This window comes from Triticum aestivum, chromosome 5B (genome assembly GCF_018294505.1).
Source record: "Triticum aestivum cultivar Chinese Spring chromosome 5B, IWGSC CS RefSeq v2.1, whole genome shotgun sequence".
Taxonomy (NCBI): Eukaryota; Viridiplantae; Streptophyta; class Magnoliopsida; order Poales; family Poaceae; genus Triticum; species Triticum aestivum.
The window spans coordinates 702,160,632-702,183,143 of NC_057807.1; the positions used below are offsets into that span (position 1 = coordinate 702,160,632).

At 47.4% G+C, this 22,512-nt stretch overlaps 3 protein-coding genes and 3 pseudogenes across 3 annotated transcripts; 5 read left to right on the top strand and 1 right to left on the bottom strand.

The window, feature by feature from the left end:
• Positions 1 to 1,052: 1,052 nt before the first annotated feature.
• LOC123114366 (pentatricopeptide repeat-containing protein At2g35030, mitochondrial-like) lies at positions 1,053 to 3,967 on the top strand (annotated as a pseudogene).
• Positions 3,968 to 4,502: 535 nt separating this feature from the next.
• LOC123114367 (pentatricopeptide repeat-containing protein At2g35030, mitochondrial-like) lies at positions 4,503 to 6,541 on the top strand. The gene has a single exon (XM_044535810.1). The coding sequence runs from the start codon at positions 4,559 to 4,561 to the stop codon at positions 6,473 to 6,475; it is 1,917 nt and encodes a 638-aa protein (XP_044391745.1). The 5' UTR covers positions 4,503 to 4,558; the 3' UTR covers positions 6,476 to 6,541.
• Positions 6,542 to 8,414: 1,873 nt separating this feature from the next.
• LOC123114370 (pantoate--beta-alanine ligase) lies at positions 8,415 to 10,798 on the top strand. The gene is made up of 4 exons (XM_044535811.1): positions 8,415 to 8,995; positions 9,291 to 9,404; positions 9,636 to 9,770; positions 10,408 to 10,798. Exons 1-4 carry the CDS (start codon positions 8,423 to 8,425, stop codon positions 10,528 to 10,530), a joined length of 945 nt encoding a protein of 314 aa, XP_044391746.1. The 5' UTR covers positions 8,415 to 8,422; the 3' UTR covers positions 10,531 to 10,798.
• Positions 10,799 to 11,033: 235 nt separating this feature from the next.
• On the top strand, positions 11,034 to 13,063 carry LOC123114368 (aspartyl protease family protein At5g10770-like; annotated as a pseudogene).
• A 4,081-nt stretch (positions 13,064 to 17,144) lies between these two features.
• On the top strand, positions 17,145 to 18,088 carry LOC123115342 (uncharacterized; annotated as a pseudogene).
• A 1,837-nt stretch (positions 18,089 to 19,925) lies between these two features.
• LOC123117823 (noroxomaritidine/norcraugsodine reductase-like) lies at positions 19,926 to 21,591 on the bottom strand. Its single transcript, XM_044538499.1, has 5 exons — positions 21,506 to 21,591; positions 21,180 to 21,387; positions 20,771 to 20,996; positions 20,499 to 20,605; positions 19,926 to 20,107 (listed from the first exon to the last, which is right to left on the bottom strand). The coding sequence occupies exons 1-5, from the start codon at positions 21,589 to 21,591 to the stop codon at positions 19,943 to 19,945; spliced, it is 792 nt and encodes a 263-aa protein (XP_044394434.1). The 3' UTR covers positions 19,926 to 19,942.
• Between the last annotated feature and the right edge of the window lie 921 nt (positions 21,592 to 22,512).

Below are 22,512 nucleotides of genomic sequence, written 5' to 3' on the forward strand. Positions count from 1 at the left end.
TCGACCCGCTCCACCACATCCTCGGCAAGGCCACGACACAAGGGAAGCTGCACCTAATTGTAGCTCACTCTATGGCCCGGGAAGCGTGTCGCTCTTGCTGGTTGTGTTGTTTTGGTCGAAGCGGTCCTCACTACAATCCCCATCAATCACATGACGCTGCTTGAGTTTCATGTCGAGATCTGGGAATATATTGACAAGCTCTGTTGTGCGTACCTTTGGGCTGGTTGTGACAAGGTGTCAGGAGGCAAATGCAAAATGAATTGGGAGCAAGTGTGTAATCCTAAACTTCTCGGTGGCCTCGGTATCCTCAATCTTGAGAAGTTTGCTTCCCCCCTTATGCCGCAATGGCTTTGGTTTGCTTCGACCGAGCCAACAAAGCCATGGATTGGGCTTGGATCACCCTGCAACGAGCAGGACAAGGATCTTTTTGTTGGTGCCACGCCCTTCTCCATTGGCAATGGCGTGACCGTCTTTTTATAAGAGTTCTCTTGGCTCCATGGTTTGCGACCCAAAGACTCACCCTCAAGATTTTTGATTGTTCCAAAAAGAAGAATTCCTTGGTTCAAAAGGCGTCAGCTAGTTCAATATGTGTGTTGGCCATGCCGACACCGATGCTACAACTGACGATGTACGATGCTTCAGTCAGCGACACGAGGTGATAGAACCAGGATCCATCAATGCTGCAATCGGACCATGCCGACACGTGATGCTACAACCGGTGAGACGACAAGATGCAACAGCCAAGCGACATGCTGCAAGCTGGCCAGCGGCTACTGCGAGTGTGGTGACCCAAGGAACGTGCTGCACCAACACGGCCGAACGAGGGCACACAAGCGCAGCATGGGAAGGGCTTTGCGACGAGAGGCACATGAGAGGAGGAGAAGAGTGGAAGAGGGAGTGATGCTGATCCAACGGCTGCGTGCGAGACCATCTAACGGCCCACGAGGGAACCGATCCGACGCTCCTGCCGGTCGACCGTGCGCTGAGCGTTGGCCATTTTTCTAAACGTGCATAAAATTCCGGTGTCATCTGCAAAACAAACCGTCGCCATTAGAGCTTGGCCTTACAGCATGATCCTTGGTCGCGTCTTCCAGCCGCTTCGCCGGCGGCGCCGGCCGCTGCTCCCCCAGACCACATTCCTCCGCCGCCACGGCGCCCTGGCAAACCACCCCAGCGCGTACGCAGCCCTTCCCGCCCACCGCGGCCGCCGCTCTGCCCGCGCGGTGTTCGACGGAACGCCGCACGAGGACGCCGTCGCCTACGCCAACCTGGTCGACCTCCACCTGAGCTGCGGCGACCTCCCGCGCGCGGAGGCGCTCTTCCGCGCGGCGCCCGCGGCCCCCGTCTGGACACCGTGATGCTCGACGGGTACTTCAAGGCCGGCCGCGTCGACCACGCCCGCACGCTGTTCGACGGAATGGCGGTGAAGACCATCTCCGCGTGGACCCGCGTGGTATCTGGGTACTGCCGCGCCGGGCGCGTCGAAGAGGCGCGCGCTGTGTTCGACGCGATGCCGGCCCGCGACGTCGTCTCGTGGACGGCCATGTTGCAGGGGTACGCGCGCAGCGGGATGATGAGGGAGGCGCGCGGGCTGTTCGACGCCATGCCGGCCAGCGACTTCTTCTCTTGGACGGTGATGTTACAGGGGTACGTGCGCAGCGGGATGCTGATGGAGGCGAGGGAAGTGTTCGACCAGATGCCGGAGAGGAACGTGGTCACCTGGACGGTCATGGTGAAGGCCTATGCCGACCACGGCCACCTCCAGGAGGCCATGGAGCTGTTCGACAGGATGCCTCAGAGGAACCTGTATTCCTGGAACATAATGATCTCTTGTTCCCTCCGTGCTGGGAAAGTGGACGAGGCGGTTCGGCTGTTCGAGAGGATGCCAGATAGGAATGCTGTTTCTTGGACCACGATGGTCACAGGCTTAGCGCAGAACGGCCGTGTTTTGATGGCACGAGAGTTCTTTGACAGAATGCCGGAAAACAGGGACGCCGCGGCATGGAATGCGATGATTACTGCTTATGCCAACAATGGCCAGATGAACAAGGCTCGGAGATTGTTCGATTCTATGCCCGCAAAGGACCTGGTGAGCTGGAGTGCTATAATCCATGGCTATGCCAAAAACAAGCACAAGGGCGAAGTCATGGGTTTATTTCGTCTCATGCTCCGGTCAGCAGTATCCCCTGACAGATTTACATTGATCAGTGTCTTGGTTACATCCGAGAGCACAGTTGAAGTTGGGCAAATCCATGGCTTGGCTACCACACGAGGTCTCCTGTCAGACACCTCCTTAGGAAATGCTCTGCTCACCATGTATTCAAGGAGCGGTGACCTGCACTCTGCCTGGCAAGTTTTCAAAATGTTACAAGAGAAGGATCCCATCACATGGACATTGATGATGCGGGCCTTCGCCAACCATGGCCGTGCCTCCTACGCGCTGCAGGCCTTTGCTCAGATGTTGCAACATGGATACAAGCCCAGCTCGACCACCTTTATCGCCGGTCTCGTCGACGAAGGCCATGCCTTCAGGGTGCATTGCCGCCTAAGCGTCCAAGTTGGGAACAGTGGTGGGGGAAGCTCTTCCAAAGTCTGACGGTCCCTCTGGTTCAGGTTCCGGAGGCTACTACATGGTAGGTGCGTATAAGGCCATGAAGGGGAGCCAGTTGTGGAGGACACCTGGGGTTAGCCAGATAATGTTGGATGCAAAGGACCCGCACTCTCTTCTCAAGGATAAGATGCATCCACAGTGGGAAGCGATATACGAGATGCTCGACAACACGCCTGTCCCCTAGATGATGAAGTAGGATTGTAACAGTTTGAGCTGGTCGATGCAGTTGCAAACTTGCATCAACTGATTGATCTCTTTGATTTTTTAGGGTAATCGATCTCTTTGATGAAACAAGCCTATTTCATCCCACACACAATGCTTTGACACACAGTACAGAATACTCCCTCCGTTCCTAAATATAAGTCGTTGGGGGAGTGTAAACTGACTCCCCCAACGACGACTTATATTTAGGAACAGAGGACAAGAGTTTCTTTAGCTACTGAACTCCTGAACCTCAAGAAATCTGAGACTGTCTTCCAGAAAGTGTTACTGCTGTATGTAATTTCACTACTATTTGTGATGTGGTGTTCACAGCAAAAGGAAGAGTAAGAAGAAAATAGTGAAAGATGGTCCATTGGCAGTAGACGAAGTTGTTGCTGCTTCTCACTGTGCACCACCACCAAAGGCTACCTACCCACCACAAGTGTGGCAACATTACAAGCCATCCCAGGGCCTGTGACTAAAGGTAATAAACCGCCATCTTTTTACTCCATTGATTGAATCTTATTTTTAATCTTCCTAAGGAATCCAAGTGTTTATATTTGCAGGCAACTAGCTTTGGCAATTCAAGAAGGGGGAAGTATCCGGTGAAAACTAAAATTCAGCGCAAATCTGGAAGCTTCCACCGTGGCCGCCCATTAGATCGATATACTGGATGGCAGGGATCAAAAGTGGAATTACCAACAAGCCACTTAAACACTGTTGTACACATGCCCCCCTTATCTTAGCATCGGCGACTCGGCGCCCGCAGCATGCAGCTGCCCCCCGACGTGACGGCGACTCGGTGGCCACGACGCGGCGGAGGTTCAGCGGCCGTAGTGCTGCCCTCATGCTACGGTGACGACTCGCCGGCCGCAACTATAGTCTGAATTTCCAAGCTCCATCTGAATGTTGCAACTTTTTCTGCTGGTGAAGCTTCAGGCAGGCAATCGAAGCTTGATTCTGTAGTCTCATTTCTCATGCAAGTAGCCTGTAATCTTGACTCGACTGTGTGATTCAGTTGCATAAATCTGATGGTCATGTTTGCCGATTCATTTGCATACATTTGCTGAGCTGATTTTATTTTACATCCTTGATTGGACAAAAAAACATCTGTAACTTATATAAGACGTTTTACGTCACTAATCTTTTTCTTTTCCTTTGAAGTCACAGCCTTGTACTTGAAAGGCAAGCTCTGTTGTACGGAATCCAGGCAAAGCTTTGTACTGAATATGCAATTCTGAAAATTGCTACACCGTGACATTGCTCTTGGTGAGTTCACACGGCCAGTGTTCTGACACCCTCGCTAGGTTCTAGAGCCGCATTAAGTGCAGTAATTTTTTTCTTTTAATTTTGTTGTTGAATTTTCTCTCTGAATATTTGGTTTCATCCAGGAAAACTTGCGAATGAGAAGCTTAATTTTGACTTAAGCATTTTGACCCGTGCAAAAAAGAAAGAAAGAAGTCGAACCTCAAATGTTACATTTCAGTTTGTTTTTTCACCGACGAAGCAGTGTTATCCCGTATGGCAAGAAAATTGTCAAGCACACTTGCTACACTAATATGAACATCTACAAAACAAAAATCAGAATTTTTTAAATTTATTTACTATTTATTTTGATTTTGCTCTGTTGCACAAACATGTTGAATTCTGACTTCTGAGTACAGGGCAAAAGTGCAGAGATACTGCAGAAAATCGAGCTGTTGCCACTCTCACTTCCTTTTCTCCCGTCAGACGGCGGAGCCGGGCATGTCCCGCGCCTTTCTTCGCCGGCTCCGGCGCCGGCGGCTGCTCCTCCGTCCCTCGCTCCACACCGTCTTTCTCCGCCTCCACGGCGCCCTGGCAAGTCGTGCCGACCAGTATCCAGTAGCCCCAGCCCCCCGCACTGCCGATGACCAGGCACGCGCGGTGCTCGACGAACGGCCGCACCGGGACGCCGTCGCCTACGCCGCCACTGTCGACCTCCACCTGAGGTCCCGCGACCTCCCCCGTGCGGAGGCGCTCTTCCGCGCGGCGCCCGCGTCCGCCCGCGGCCCCCATCTGGATGCAGTGATGCTGGACGGGCACCTCAAGGCCGGCCGCGTCGACCGCGCCCGCAGCCTGTTCGACGGAATGGCGGTCAAGAGCGTGGCGGCGTGGACCTGCCTGGTCTCCGGGTACTGCCGCGCGGGGCGCGTCGAAGAGGCGCGCGCGCTGTTCGACGCGATGCCGGCCCGCAACGTCGTCTCCTGGACGGCGATGGTGCAGGGGTACGCGCGCAGCGGCATGCTGAGGGAGGCGAGGGAGCTGTTCGACCAGATGCCGGAGAGGAACGTGGTCACCTGGACGGTCATGGTGAAGGCCTACGCCGACCACGGCCACCTCCAGGAGGCCGCGGAGCTGTTCGACAGGATGCCCCAGAGGAACTCGTATTCTTGGAGCGCCATGATCTCCGGTTTCCTCCGTGCTGGGAAAGTGGACGAGGCGGTTCGGCTGTTCGAGAGGATGCCGGATAGGAACGTGGTTTCCTGGACCACGATGGTCACTGGCTTGGCGCAGAACGGTCGTGTTTCGATGGCGAGAGAGTTCTTCGACAGAATGCCGAGAAACAAGGACATTGCGGCGTGGAATGCGATGGTCACTGCTTATGCCAATGATGGCCAGATGAACGAGGCTCAGAGACTGTTTGATTCGATGCCCGCAAAGAACCTGGTGAGCTGGAATGCCCTGATCCATGGCTATGCCAAGGACGAGCGTAAGGATGAAATCATTGGTTTATTTCTTCTCATGCTCCGGTCAGCGGTATCTCCTGACATCACCACATTGATCAGTGTCTTGGTTACATCCAACAGCACATCTGAAGTTGGGCAAATCCATGGCCTCGCTACCACACGAGGTCTCCTGTCAGACACCTCCTTAGGAAACGCTCTGCTCACCATGTACTCAAGGAGTGGCGACCTGCGCTCTGCCTGGCAAGCTTTCAAGATGCTACAAGAGAAAGATGCCATCACATGGACATCGATGATGCAAGCCTTCGCAAACCATGGCCATGCCTCGTACGCGCTGCAGGCCTTTGGTCAGATGCTGCAGCATGGATATAAGCCCAGCTCGACCACGTTCACCGCTGTGCTGTCAGCCTGCAGCCATGCCGGTCTTGTCGACAAAGGCTGGGCAATCTTCGCATCAATTCGCCGAGCCTATGGGCTTGAGCCGACTATCGAGCACCACACCTGCCTCGTTGACATCCTCGGCCGTGCAGGGCATGTGAGGGAAGCAATGGAGGTCATCGCTGCCATGCCATTGGATATGCATGACGACGCTGTCGCGAGGACGCTGCTGGGAGCCTGCATGATGCATAATAAGGTAGATGCAGCCAGGGAAGTGGGGGAGGCTCTTGCCAAGTCTGACGGCTCCTTTGGTTCAGATTCAGAGGGCTACTACAAGGTTCTGGCCAATGTGTTTGCGTCAGGTGGGATGTGGGAGGAGATGGCAGGTGTGTGGAAGGCTATGAAGGGGAGCAAGGTGAGGAAGATGCCTGGGGTTAGCCTGATCGTGGTGGATGCGAGGTCCCACTCGTTTTTCTCCAGGGATCAGGGGCATCCGCAGTGTGCAGAGATATATGAGATGCTGGACGACACGCTTGTCCCCCAGATGATGAATAAGGATCGACCGACTGAAACAGTGTGAGCTGACCCGGTGCAGTTGCAAACTTGCACCTGCTGATCGATTTCTTTGAATTTTTTCCAGGGTAATTGATCTCTTTGATGTACAGACTCATTTCATCCCACTCACAATGCTTTGACACACAGTACAGAAATAAGAGATGCTGGACGACATGCTTGTCCCTCAGGTGAAGGTGAATTTGATAAAACACCACATTCTACTTTCCTGACAGAAAAGAAGAATGCCAACCTAGAGCCTTGTGTTGACGAGTTTCTTTGGCTACTGAACTCCTGAACCTCAAGAAATCTGGAGCTGTCTTTTAGAATTTATTGATTGACATATATGTACACCCATCAGATTCCGCTTCTTGTCTGGGATTTTGGTGGGAGGCATGTTTGGTGCTGTCGGTTTTGGTGTGGGTGCTGGAGATCTCACTGGGATTTGTTGGCAATCAATGTATTCAGAGATAAAGCATGAGAAGGTCTCAAAAGATGGCATTCGGGCCTTGTTTTTCCAGATACTGCTCCTATACTTCTATGTAAATTTGCTGATGTTGTATTTGTGATCTGATATTCACAGGGAGAAAAGGGAAGAGCAAAAGGCCAAGAGGATGTTGCTCTTGGGGATGAATGTTGCTGTGCTGTTGTTACATAAGCTGAAGGGATCTTTGAAAGATGGTCCATTGGTAATAGACGAACCTGCATGTGTACACCAACAACACTGAAAGCCAGCCCAGGGCCTGTGACTAGAAGGTATATTTATTTATTTTTACCTTTTTGTCTCTACTAAATTTTACTTTTAATCTTCCTTAGAAATACAAGTGTTTATATATGCAGGCAACTAGCTGCAGCATCTCAGAGCCAGGCAGCTATTTGTGCACAAAGAAATGTAAAAAAAGTGGCGAAAAAGATGGCCCCGAAGAAGATGTTGCTGCTGGGCTGAACTGTTGCTGTGCTGTTGTTACGTAATCTGCGAAGCACAGAACCAGGTGAGTGTTTATGTAACTAGTCACTCACATTATGCTTTAGTTAAATGTGGATCTGGATTGCTGAACTATATGATGATTATTATGTGCTGTTTGCTGTCACAGAGAACCAGTAGTCATCATGTGTGTTGTAGCGATGCTTTTGCTGCAATTTCCTGTCGAATCCGTGCCGATTTGGTGCCCCAAAATGAGGCAAGGTCATGCCAATTTCTTGCTGCCAAAATAGCATTGCATTGCTCATGAGAATCACCAGTAGCCATTAAGGTGATAATAACATCAGGGTGGTAAAAAACATGTATAGTACGAATATTCAGCACGAGCCGATGAACATCTTGCAAATTATTGACCCCCTTTGCTTGCTGCTGCCATAGCTACTCCCTCTGTAAACTAATATAAGAGCATTTAGATCATTAAAGTAGTAATCTAAACACTCTTATATTAGTTTACGGAGGGAGTACTTCTTATCCTCCTCATCGTCGTCGGTGACCTCCTCTTCGTCCTCGGCGTAGCCCCTGGCCACGTACTGGTCGATGAGCGCCCGCTCGTACGCCACCAGCTTGTCGGCTCGATCCATGGCTGTGGCCGCCATCGCCTCCATCATCTCCTTTTTCCTCCTCAGGATCTCTCCCCCCTCCGACGCCTCCCTCTCGAGGAGAGCGCGGTCGCCTGCTCCCGCCTGCTGCTGCGGCGGCGACGGCCCCCCATCGAGCGCGCGAGCCCTAACCGGAGGCGAGCAAGACCCGGCGATCAGGTGCGCTTTGGCATCGACCGACGGGACGGAAGCAACGTGACGGTTCGCCAAAACAACACCCGTCGCCGTCTTGTTTTTGAATAAAAAACACTTCTTTCGCTCCCGTCTCCCGATTCGATTCCCCCACAAGAGCCGCCGCAATCTTATCGTCTTCCCCGTCGCCTCCCTCCAAAGCTTTGACTTCTTTCTCCGCTTCCGCTTGGACTCATCTGACGACTGCTCTGCTCCCGATCCCATGGCGGCGGCGGCGCCGGCGGGCGAGCCGGAGGTGATCCGGGACAAGGCGGCGATGCGGGCGTGGTCGCGGCGCCAACGCGCCGAGGGCAAGACGGTGGTGCTCGTGCCCACCATGGGCTTCCTCCACGAGGGCCACCTCTCGCTCGTCTCCGCCGCGGCGGCCGTGCCCGGCCCCGTCGCCGTCGTCGTCTCCATCTACGTCAACCCCAGCCAGTTCGCCCCCACCGAGGACCTCGCCACCTACCCCTCCGACCTCGCCGGGGACCTCCGCAAGCTCGCCTCCACCGGCGCCGTCCACGCCGTCTTCAACCCCCCGGACCTCTACCACCGCGGCGCCGCTGTCTCTGCCCGCCGCGCCGCCGAGGCTCCCTCCTGCCTGGACGCGGGCGGGGACGGCCACGAGACGTGGATCCGGGTGGAGCGGCTGGAGAAGGGGCTGTGTGGGGCCAGCCGGCCAGTCTTCTTCCGCGGGGTGGCCACCGTCGTCGCCAAGCTGTTCAACGTCGTCGAGCCCGACGTCGCCATGTTCGGGAAGAAGGATTATCAGCAGTGGCGCCTCATCTGCCGAATGGTAAGCAGCCACAGATGTGCAAAATGAATGACAATGTGCAGTCTGAATATGCTTCTTCAGTGCATCTATCTGCTTGATTTACATATCTATCTGGCACATAGTTTTTGGCCCATTCTTTGCTCACGATGTTGAATTGGGGAGCATTTTTTGCTCCATTTCAGTAATCGTTTTAGTCTGTTTCTGTTTCGATGCTTCATGCCTTGAGTTACGTTTTTCAGATGCTAATTCCATCAGCTCAGAGTATTTCAATTGCTTCAGTTACTGAGATAGTGACATATGCTCATGCTGTTTTCAGGTTCGCGACCTTGATTTTGCCGTGGAGATTGTAGGATCAGAAATAGTGCGAGAAGCAGATGGTCTTGCCATGAGCTCTCGCAACGTCCGCCTATCGCCTGAAGAAAGGGAGAAGGTTTGTCTTCTGCACAAACTGACACTGTTCGCACACCTGTATTCTGACTTCTGAATTTTAAATTTCTCACAATGCCTTATCATTTATGATTGCCTTTGTGTTATTATTGTTTTGGGTAATCCACAAAGACAAGACTAAGCAGTTGATACATGTCATGGAACAAACAATTATGATACTCCTATTTATGATAATTATCAATATAATCTGTCTTTGATAATTGTCTTTCTGTAGGCATTATCCATTAGTAGATCACTGGTAAATGCTAGAACTGCTGCGTTGAATAATAGCAACAGTGCTAGCGAACATATAAAGGATCAGATAGTGCAGACGCTGACTGAAGCTGGCGGTCGTGTTGATTATGTTGAGGTAATATTGAAACCTTTTTTTATTCAAGTATCCTTAGTGTTTTTTGTAAAGCAATTTATCTAGTGATTGAGTTCCCAAATAGACACCATCGTAGTGTCAAAAAACGTCTTACATTTTGAGACAGAGGAGTACCTCACTGTGGTTCACTTACTTTCCTGTTGTAATACTAATGCTGGTTGTGTCCTAGAGAACCTTTGAAATCTCTATGATGTTAGCTCTAGTTTGCATTTTGCAGCATCAGAGATCCTAATATCAGCATAATAATTTACACATTTCTTCTGGAACAATGTACCACTGTTTAGATAAACCGTTCGAGTTTTGGTTATTTTAAAAACAAATAATGCCATACTGAGCATCTCAAGTACTCCTAACTTTGTATGGTCCCTTTTTGTTGTAACACTGGTGCTGGTTGTTTCCTGGAGAACCTTTGAAACCAACATGGTATATTTGTATAATTTGTAGCACCAGACAGTCCAATTCAGCATAATTAGCTATTTTATTTCTTAGAACAGCATACTGCTGATTTTAGTAAAAAGAATAAAACTAAGTGTGGCATCTCAGCTTCTCAAGCAAAATGTTTTTACTGATCATAATAAATTACTGATTTGTATTGAATGAATCTGTGATGCCAACGCAGACTGTGGAGCAGGAAAGTTTGGTACCTGTGGAGACGATCGACCGCCCTGTTGTCATTTGTGTCGCCGCATGGTTTGGAAAGGTTAGATTGATCGACAATATCGAAATTCATATACAATCCTGAGGATTTTGCTGTCGCCTTGTATACGTATCTCATGAAGTATCACCAATCTGTATTTCTGTCAAAAATGAGAATGATGTTGTACAATGCAAGTCTGTAACAACTACATACAGAGAACTTGCAAAATCTTCGATAAATGTCTAAATTTATTGTTTCAATAATAGATATGTTGCTATACCAATAACATATTAAATGTTTGGACCAGCAGAAGCGATTCTAGCTTTACAAATGAATGGAATCCATTGTCAGGATACCCAAATCCTTTAGAACAGTATTCAAGTGTTGAAGAGGCAGTGATACTCAAGTGTACCGGTATTTATTGTTTGGATGATAAATGTGTTGTTTAAATTGAAGTCACTAATTCCTGCCATTCCAAAGAACTATTAAATGTTTGGGCCAGCAGAAGGGATTCTAGTTTATAAATGAAATGAACCCATTGGAAGGATACCTAAATCCTTTAGAACAGTTTCATGTCAATCAATGGCAGCCATATTCAAGAATACCTGGTATATATATAAGGGTGCGATCTGCTATATATCCATACAAGAACAAGAAGCATTGGAGCTGCTAGTATATGCTTGAATTCCTGAGCCACCATGTTCAAGTTACTTGCAGTTCTCTCGCTGCTCTTCTTGAGTTTTGCAATGGCATGGGCGCAGCCAGCCAATTTGACTAGCCTGAGCTTCCAGCTTGTCGCCCTTAGTCGTGTACCTGATGGGGACGCGGGCAATGGCTCTTCCTACAACGCCAAGGACCTGCGTCCGTTGGCCTTGCCGCCGTCCGACTATGTGCATGGTTGTTCGTGTCGATCGGCACCGGACAAGGCGGCAGGCGGAAGGTCCTTGCGCTCGACACTGCCGCCAGCACGTCATGGGTGATGTGTTGAGCCGTGTCGTCCACCGCTGCATCAAGTTGGCAGACTCTTCTTGCCCGCCGCGTCACCCACGTTTCGTGGTGTCCGCAGGGATGACCCTGTTTGCGTCCCACCTTACCGCCGCATCCACTCGGCCAACAGGTGCTCCTTTGCCTTCCCTTCCGCCACCGGGTACCTCGCACGCGACACCTTCCACCTGAGTCATAGCGGGCGAAGTGCTGTGAAGTCTATTTCCGGTGTGGCGTTTGGTTGCGCGCACACCACCACTGGGTTCTACAACGAGGACATCCTCGGCGGGGTGCTCTCCCTCAGCACCTCACCACTCTCGTTCCTGACGCAGTTTGGTTCGCGCGCCGACGGGAGGTTCTCCTATTGCCTCCCCGATCCCACCACCTCGCGCAACCCCAGCGGCTTCATCCAATTTGGCATAGAAGTCCCAAGCCTGCCACGGGATGCCCACACGACCGCCCTCACCGCGAGTGCCTCGGGCTACCACCTCAGCCTCATCGGCATCAGCCTAGGGAACAAGCGCCTTGACATCGACAGACATGTCTTCACCAGACACGGCTGCAGCATCAACCCCGCCGAGACCATCACCAAGATCGTGGAGCCAGCGTACCTCGTCGTGGCGAGAGAGCTGGTGGCGCAGATGAATGAGCTAGGATCAAAGCAGGTGAAGGGGCCGCCCGGCGGCCCGCTCGTCTTCAAGATTTCCAGTAGGGTGCGGACGCGGCTCCCCAGCATGGTGTTCCACTTCGCGGATGGCGGTGACATGTGGTTCACGTCGGGGAAGCTGTTTCAGTTTAGTGGCACGACAGCGCGGTTCTCGGTCGAGGGCCATGGGTCCCACCGGACGGTGATTGGCGCCGCGCAGCAGGTGAATGCACGGTTCATCTTCAACGTCGCTGCGGGGAGGCTGACCTTCGCAGAGGAGCTGTGCAGCAGGGAGGCGGCGTAGGTCTGTTCATGTTGTATTCTGGAAAATAATTGCTAATTCACATTCATAAAGTTTTGAGTCAATGAAAACGGCATCTATCGGAAAAAAAAACAGAACTTCCAAGATTGGATGAGAAGGGATGCATCTTCCAAAATGCTCCCCACATCCTGTCTGCAGTGATTTTCAACCATCTTGTGGAAATACGTATGAACAGCTGCCAGTTGAGTTGACCCCCTTTTCCAAGGTAGTGGAGGTGACAGGGCCTGCGTCTTGCATTCTGCCATACAAACAAATATGTGTGTACTTGACTTGAGACCTGGCTAAGTTGCATTCAATGATGAATGCTACCTGTTTCCTTTCAGCGTATAGATCTGAACCTGCATATTATTTGCTCTTGCACTCCTCAAACTATGAAGGCATTAACCCCCCATAAAAATCTCTTCCACTGGAGATCTGTACGTAGTAGCTTTTACTGGAACGATTGTCGACTGAAACCCGAACTGAAATCCATGAAAATATTTTGCTTTCATTGAACCTTGATTGGGATACCGTAACCACTTGCATTAGTTTTGCTACTATCAATATGTACTATGATTTCGTCTGGTGCATAGCCGTCTGATACTGGCGTGCTGTCCTATTTAGGCATGCTTATGTTTTCTTACTTTTGGTTCGTCTTAGTTGATTTAAAATTTGCCTTCCTTATTGAGCAGTTTTAACATGCTCCCTCTTACCCCCTATTTTCACATGAGAGGTAAGAGTATATAATAGATCTGAGCCATTGATCTCCCTAATTAGTGGTCTGATTAACTCTTACCTTCTTACCTCACATGTAAAAAGAGGGGGCATGTTGTGAGAAATCGCATGAAGTGTCTACTTGTTTGGTGATCTTACTGGCTTTTGTAGTTCTTTTGGCATCGGTTTTTACCTGCTTTACTTTGCTGTTTATCTTGCTCAGATTATGTTTCTTGTTAGGTCTGAGGGTGCCGAGGGTTTAGTGTTTGTAGAGGTTCCTGATATGTCTAGAGGCTATCCATATTCATAATCTGTATATGTAATTTACAAGTGACGTATGATGTATGCTGTATATAAATTGTTCACAAGTAACTGCAATTTGAGGGCAAAGCCAAAATTTGTTTTCTCAGAAGAGCATATATTTCTGTGGTGCATGCACGCTTGTATATGATGTGCTATATGCCGAATTTTCTCTTGTTGCTTGCATACAAACGAAATATGATCCTGTTACTTGCATACAAATGAAATGTGATCCTGTTGCCTGCTTATATATGATCTCTTTTGACAACATGATCTGCTACATGTGAACTTTGTAACACCACCACCACCACGCAGTGCAGATTTTGAAACAGCACACCATTGACCTGATACCATTGCTGGTTAGATGACAACTAGCATGTGAGATATGCAAAGTATAGAAATTAAAGCCCCAAGTTGTCAGTTTTTTATGTAGTGTTATTTTGCATGCAAATGAGCTGATCATTGCTGGTTTCAGTGGCACATATCTGAGCTGATCGACCTCTATCGCAACCAGCACAGCTGATGGATGATTGATTGATGATGCCTTTTGTTGTTGAATTGCTCATGTTCCTGGCCTGCTTATGTGTGTTAGAATCCTTTCCTTCACCGTCTCACACTTGGATAGCCCTTCCTGTCATAATTGATAGGGTTTGTGTGCTAAGCAATACATGGCAATTAGGTGCTTCACTTCTTAGTTATAGTAGATGCTCTGTTTCCTGTGAGGCTGAGATGTGCACATATAAGTTTGCAAGTGATGTAAGATGTATGCTGCATATAAGTTTTGCTCAAGTAACTATGCCGTTTCATGTCAAGGCCAAACATTCTTTTCTCAAGAGAGCACAAATTTCCCTGATGCACGCATACTTGTATATGATCTGCAATATGCTGAATTCGCTCCTGTTGCTTGCATACATATGAAATGTGACCCTGTTGCTTGCATATATATATATGATCTCTTTTGACGACGTGATCTGCTACATGTGAACTTTGGAACACCACCACCAGCCCGCCATTCAGTGAAGATATTGAAACAGCACACCGTTAACCTGATACCACTGCTGGTTAGATGACTACTCCCTCTGTCCCAAAATATAAGAACGTTTGTAACATTAGTATAGTGTTAAAATCGTTCTTATATTATGGGACGAGGGAGTAGTAGATAGAAATTAAAGCTCCAAGTTGTCAGTTGTTTATGTAGTGCTATTTTACATGGAAACGACCTCGTCATTGCTGGTTTCATTGCTGACAATCACAACCAGCACAGGCGGTTGATTGATTGATGTTGCTTTTTGTTGCTGAACTGCTCATGTTCCTTGTTGGTTAATGTATCTAGAATCTTTCTCTTCACCATCTCACGCTTTCATAGCCCTTCCTGTCATAATTGATAGGGTTTGTGTGCTAAGCAACACAATGGCAATTATGTCTTCAATTCTCAGGTTATATTGGATGCTCTCTTTCCTGTGAGGCTGAGATGTGCACATAAAACTACACTTAGACCACTATGCTCTACTGCTGGACAATCTCTCCTTAGAGGGCCATTTCGCCTATTGTTGACATTGTCCTTTCAAAAGCATTTTTCTTTTGTGAGGGCCTTTGAGGTGCTGTATAGATGCATCATTTTACCCCCCACTAGTGTCTACTACTTGTAGAGATAACATAATTTATAAGACAGACATGATAGCCATCATATAGTCATTCAGTATGAAATTACAACCTGTAGGTACTGGCTTGGAATATGTGTAATTACAATTTACCGGACAGGGGACATGTTATTGCAGTCCAGTAATGTGGTTAGAAAGATCATGCATCAATATTAAGCAAGTGTGAAGGGGAACATGTGAAGGAGATGTTTTGTGCAGAGTGTCATAAATCTATTAAGCAACACATGTTTATCCACAGAACAAGTGAAGGAGATTACGGGCCGGCTGGGATACCCACAACCACTCAGGACATGGGGAATGTTATTGCAGTTAAGTAATGTGGTTAGAAAGATCATGTGTAAATATTTTTAAAGAATCAAGAAAGTGTTAGTGCAGTTAACTAAGGTGATTACGAACTGTACGAGAAACTATTTTAACCGCATGAGAAACTTTGTAACTAAAAACATCGCGGTCGTCATCACAACAGTCATTATATGTTGTAGGCTGAATAGCTCTGCCCTAAATAGCTAAAGGTAAAAATACAACCATGGTCAGTGATAAGATGAAGTGCATTGACAACTGTAGCACAAGGCCATATTTCAGGAGAATTACAACTTACAGATTTTGCAAACCAAAATTAGGTTGTTAAAAATTATGTGGTCTAATAACCTGAACATGTCAGCCCATCATGAATTTTAATTTCTCATGAAATGCACACGAACAATCCCAATAATATAGTAGGTACTAGATCTGCTTATTTCCAGCCTGTGTTAACATCTAGTATTAAATAATTCCCCACAAAGAAACATCTATTGTGTAGCAGGTTGGGTGTGTATCTCAGCATGCTTTCTTTTTTGTGAACTAAAGCTGAACTAAAGCCATGGCAATTTTTTGGATCGGAGGGAGTAGATCATATATTTTAAATGTCACAAACTTTTTTTTAAATGGTAAGAGACATTCTTTTTAAAGTATGTGATTTTTTTAATATTGTATAAATTTTTTCTGTAAATGTACCAAACATTTTTTTTGCAACGTGCAAACATTTTTTTTGTTATGAACATATTTTAAGGTTGCATGATTATTTAAAAAGATATATAATATACATTGTTTAAAATGTTACACACATGTTGTTTTTTGAGTGTACGGACATTTTTGAAAAACCTGAGAACAAAATTGTTAACACTCCCAGACTATTTTTATAATACGTGGTGAACTTTTTAGAGCATATTACATATACATATCTATCTCTTAGAGCATTTTAGGAATGTAAATATAAGCAAGAAAAGGAAAAACAAAAAGCCTGTAGAGATTGTCCTTGAGGCAAGGGTTCGTCCATCTTGCACAAGGCGGGACGACAGACTCCTCTGTTTGCTCTGCAAACGTGCCAGGGTAAATTAAAAACAGAAAACATAATATCAGTTCCTGACTAAAAATAATCTTAGTTTCATGCTGAAAAACATAATCTCAGTTCAATTCGTGAAACCCTAATCTCAAATCAATCACTAAAAAACAGAATAACAGTCGCTTTTTGGTTGCTGGAGATGATAGATGATATTTAATCGCTTTTTTGTTGCGGACATAATCAGCATTATACAGAGATGATAGATGATAGATGAAATACTTTTAAAATCAATCACATTAAGACTGCAACAACCATATACAGAGATGATAAATGATATTTAATCGCCTTTTTATTGATGGAGATGATAGATGTATTTTTTGGATTGAAGTCACTAGTTCCTTCTTGGATATCACTCCATTAATGCAAAGATCACATTAAATTTATAGACCAACAAAAGGCATCCTAGCCCATAAATGAAACGAATCCATATTCAAGAATGTGAAGATCACATTATATTTGTAGACCAACAAAAGGCATTCCAGCCCGTAAATGAAACGAATCCATATTCAGGAATGTGAGGTTCACATTAAACTTACAGACCAACAAAAGGCATTCTAGCCCATAAATGAAACGAATCCATGTTGAGGATACTAACAAAATCCTTTAGAACAACTTCGTCCCATTTAATGGAGTGGTATCCAAGAAGAAAATCTGCACAAGAACTTCCAATATAAAAGGGTGCTAGAGGGTGCCAGATCCATTGAGGAATAAGAAGCACAAAAATAAGCAACCATGTTTGGATTAGTTTCAACACTTGTTCTCCCAGTTTTCTTCCTGAGCTTTGCGCTCGCATGGGCGAATCCGAGCAACACGACGGGCCTAAGCTTTCGGCTAGTCGCCCTTAGTCGGACAGTGCCTGACGGGCATGCTAACAATGGCTCGGCCTACACCACCGAGGACCTGCGTCTGCCGATTTCAACATCGGCCCAGTATGCTTACGGCGTGTTCGTGTCGCTTGGCACCGGTGAAGGCACTAGGCTGAAGGTCCTCGGCCTCGACACCGAAATCAGCACATCATGGGTGATGTGCGAGCCGTGCCACCCGTCGCCGCCGCAGGTCGGCAACCTCTTCTCACCAAGCGCGTCGCCCATATTCCACGACGTCCACAACAACGATCCTGTTTGCATCACACCCTACCGGAAGACGGCTCACGGCTGCTCCTTCCACTTCTCTTCGGTCACCGGGTACCTCTCACGCGACACCTTCCACCTCCGCACCGGCCGATCGGGCGCGATCAGGGAGTCTGTTCCCCGTGTTGTGTTTGGTTGCGCACACTCGTCCACCGGGTTCCACAAGGACAACACCCTTGGTGGGGTGCTCTCCTTGAGCCACCTGCCACTCTCCCTCCTGACACAACTTGGTTTGACCGGAGTGGTGACCCGTCTTCACCTCCGGACCCGGTGAAGGGGCCACCGGGCGGCCCGCTCTGGTTTGACCGGATGTACAAATCGGTGAAAGAGCAGCTCCCCAACATGGCGTTTCACTTTGAGGGCGGCGCCGAGCTGTGGTTCACGTCCGATCGGCTGTTTGAGGTGCATGGCATGAATGCGCGGTTCATGGTTGCCGGCCGTGGGTACCGCCGGACGGTGATTGGCGCCGCGCAGCAGGTGAATACGCGGTTCACGTTCGACGTCCCCCGGGGGAAGTTGTCCTTCGTGTCGGAGGTGTGCGAATGAGATGTGGCTGGTAGCCTAGCTTTGTTCTTGCTGTATTTCAGAAAATAATTGCCAATTTGAGTTCATGTTTTGTATTGCCGAATGAGCAGTGTTATTTCAGTCGTTGGTATATGGACGTTTTGTTAAATTTATTAAAAGATATGCAATAATATGCAGATATGTAGGCACTATTGTGGAATGTGTCCCTGAGGTCAAGGTTCGCTACCTGCGTAGTACTGTGTGCATAAAATACACCGCTGCTCTCGCTGTCCACAGCACACAAGTAAAAAGCTCAGCTTCGATCAATGACCGATCCTCTTGGAGTCCTTGCTGCCATCTGGACCACCGGCACGTCTTTCTGCCGATAGATCGGTGTCTCGTTGGATCTGTTACACCTCATGCAGGTAAATTTTCTTTTCTCTCCGTCCTCAACCTCACATGTATCAATCTCAGGGGCTCCATTCTGGCCCAACTCTGCAGGCTACCGCATCTTCGGTATCTTGGTCTTAGAGGAAATAGCGTGTCAAATGCCATGCCTACTTCCAGATTCCAGTTGATATGCTCTTGCGTATGTGCAACTTTGCAGGCTACCGCATCTTCGGTATCTCAGGAGCTAGTTTCAACCGTTAAGGTAGTACAAAGAACGCTAGAAGTAAAAAAAAAATACATTTAGACCCATAGACCACCTAGCGATGACTAGAAGCATTGGAGCGAGCCGAAGGCACGCCGTTGTCATCGCCCCTCCATCATCAAAGCCGGGCAGACCTTATTGTAGTAGATAGTCGGGAAGTCATCGTGCTAAGACCTCATAGGACTTGCTAAACCGTAGGGATGTAAACCAGGTCCCATTTAATCCCGTCTAAACCCACTTATGATCTAATATTTCAATAATTTATTTATTTTCGGAGGAAATGAACTATGGAGATAGTTAAAGCTAACTAAACGAGACTTGCGGACGCCGTTTATTTGCCATTTACTTTCTAGTAAACCGTTGATAAATTAAATGGCTTTGCTGAAAATAACATTTTGATAAGAAACTATGCTTAGATTCCATTTATGTTTTCGTTGAGGATTCGCGGCTCAAATTAAAGCCCTGAAACAAGCAGCCGCAAATCATAATTGAAACTAGCTCAATTCACAAGAGTGACAAGACTTTGCACAATTCACCTCTGCTCTCGATAAACAAGACATAGTCACTTGGCAATGGGTTGATGATTAAGGGAATTGCTTAAATAATCCCAGGCAATCCTCTCCCAGGGGAAGAGCAGATAACAACTATTTATACCGGAAAAAGAGGATAACTTGATTCGTTAGAAATTGAACAGGTAAATAAATTTATGGATGAGTATCGTAAACACCTAAAAGATGTTAAAACTCAATTCCAGGATATCATATCTTCTAGTGAGACATTCACAGAGCAAGCAGAAATCCTTTTGAAGGGGCTTTAAGCTGAGGATCAACCTTTGGCGTGTGTAGGTCTATGCTGCCCGTACATTGGGTGGTTCAATTCGGGCACGAAAAAATATTGGGTGGTCGAATTGCTCATTAGAATATTATGACCCTTTCAAGTTTTCAAGCGAAGGATGCTCTCATCTTAAGCTTATAATAGTCTATTTTACAACTCAAACTGAATAGTAGTCCTCCATCCATCTTCATACAAAACAAGCATGACTCATATATTCAGTAAAAATGAGGCCCAAATTTGCACATTCATACGTATGCTGTTCCGTGAAATGTGCCAAGGTATCCACAATGATGCCATTTGTTAGTTGGCATAACTTACTTAGTTTTTATTTATTTATTGCTCCACTCTCCTACGCATATATTTTCCAAGAAATCAAGAGCTTATGAAGCGGTCTTCAGTGGAATTGATAGTTAAGAACTAATAGTTCGACCACCATCGATGCAAATGACTTGGCCGGTGATAAAAGAAGCTGCCGGCATGCATAGGAATGACACTGCTGTGGCGATCTCCACCGGCTTGCCGCTCCGTCCCAACGGGGTCTTCAAGTGCTCTTGCTTCATAAACTCTGTATCAATCTATTAATCGACAATAACCAATTGTTATGCACATTTAATTTAAAAAAACGTGAAAATTGCTAGCAGTTTGAGAAAAAAGGGCTTCTAATTTCTTGGTTGAAGAGACTAGAGAGAACAAGCTATGCTATACAGATTTTTTGTCCATGAACTAGTGATTGGAATATCGATCCGACAAGCTCTTAATCTTGTACCATAGCGAAAACAGTGCTAGCGCTTGCTTCGGTCTATTAAGAGATGGCTATTTTGGTGCAAATAATAGATCGTTTGGAATATTATAATTTTCCTTCCCAATATAAAGTGACGTATTATCTCATAAAATATATATGAAATATGGTTTAAATTTCATATATTGTTGTTTAAACAAGGAAAATGCATGCTAGGCGCTACTTACATCTTTAATCATATCGGTTGTGATAAAACCTGGGGCGATGGCATTCACACGAATGTTGTCGGGGCCCCACTCGGTGGCCAAACTCCTCGTAAGCTGGTGTATTGCACCTAAATAATAAAGTAGAAATATGATCATCACAAAAATAGATTCTACTTAATTTTAGGTACCAAATAATATTTTTTAAATTCATACAACGATGGACGCCTTTTTGTTCAGATGACACAAACAAATGTCATTATATAGTATATTTGGTTCAGTGCACATGTAGATACCTTTTGTGGTAGCATAAATTGTGTAGCCTGCAAAGCCGATTGAGCCTCCAATAGAGGACATGTTGATGATGGTGCCTCCTCCGGCAATAGAAGCGTGTAGGAGAAGAGGGTGCGCGAGTTGGCTGAGATGGAAGGTCGACTCCAAGTTGGTGGTCATCAGGTTCGAGTATTCCTCCGCTGTACATCCAACAGTGGGCTTGTAGAACAATTGTGCCGCATTGTTCACCTATATTATTTGGATGAAGGGAGATTTTACTAACTCATAATAACGTCGCGTTGAGGCATCAAATATATAACTTACTTCCTCAATCCCACAATATAAGATCGTTTTGCTTGCAAAACGATCTTATATTATGAGACGGAGTGAGTACATGGCATGTTTAACTTCCATATATAGAACGTAACTTACTAGTATGTCGAGCTTGGAGTCGAAGGTTTGTCGGACCGTTTCCATAAGCTTCTCCCTGTCGGCACCTACGGACACATCACAGACAGAGACGGTGACCTGGAGGTTCTTCTCCTCCCACCGCCGGCGGCACTCCTCCAGCTCCGCTGCGTTCCGGGAGCAGGTGTGCACCCTCGCCCCAAACCTAGCAAGCTCCTCCACGATGGCATGTCTAGTCGAGGACAACTTAAGATGAGGGTCGGAGTAACATGTAAAGAAGACTACTAACTGCGTTTGTAGAATGAAGAGCAGAAGAGAGGCATGAGTGCATGTGTGAACATATGATATACCCTATCCCTTTGCTGCCGCCGGTGACGAGCGCGGTGGCGTCGGCCAGGCTCCACATCTCCTCCCTACTCCCGCAGTCAGCAGCCATCTCATCCGGCCCCTAGCTCTGTCGTTCGCTCAAATGAGTGAACTGTTGCCACGGACAGCTAGCTAGATCCATTTTATAGCTAGGACAGGAACCCAAGGCACGCTCAAGAACTCAACAAATTAAGCTGTCAACGTCTCCACAAGCTGGAGATGGCAGGCACGCATGACATGGCCGCTTCGTGCATCCCGAGGATGAATGTGTTTCACCGCTTCTGGCCAAAGATACGGCCGGCCGCCGCTATTGTGACATGCCGCTACGCCTACTTAATTTGCAGGTGATAACATTGTATATACGCCGAATGAGGAACCAGCTCTGCAGGCGACACCATTAACTATATATTTACGGGGAGTGACGAACCAACAGTGAAAGATGGAGACCATTATCATAGTGACTTGGTCGGTTTGGAATTTTCAAGGGCATCAAGCCTAACCTATTCTTAGGGCCGGCAACGAGGAAGGCGCATACACAGGCTTCTGTTGTGTGTGCTATCAAATAATCTCATGCTCCACGTGCTCGATGTTGTCATGGGCAATGTTTCCGAGCTTTATTGAGGCCCCAAAGGAGCTCACGACATCATCGCTCTCGATCGTGATCAACAACAACCCCCCCCCCCCCCCCCCCCCCATCGCGACATGGAAGTGTGTGTGGTCACCTATTCCAATGACCGTGGCTTTCATCTACATCATCGGCACTGCTTATCTTGGAGGCAAAGCTCTAAGTGATAATTCTCACAAAAAAAAGAGGGAAGAAGCTCTAAGCGATCACTCAAAAATGCTCTATTCCAAAAACAAAAGAGAAGCTCTATTCGTCTATCCGGACCTTCAGGCACACCACGTGTTAGGTTGATGTCCCCTCCATCGTGCGTATATGCAATTTTACTTTTTACCTTGGGTGACCATGACGACGTATAATTTCCATGAA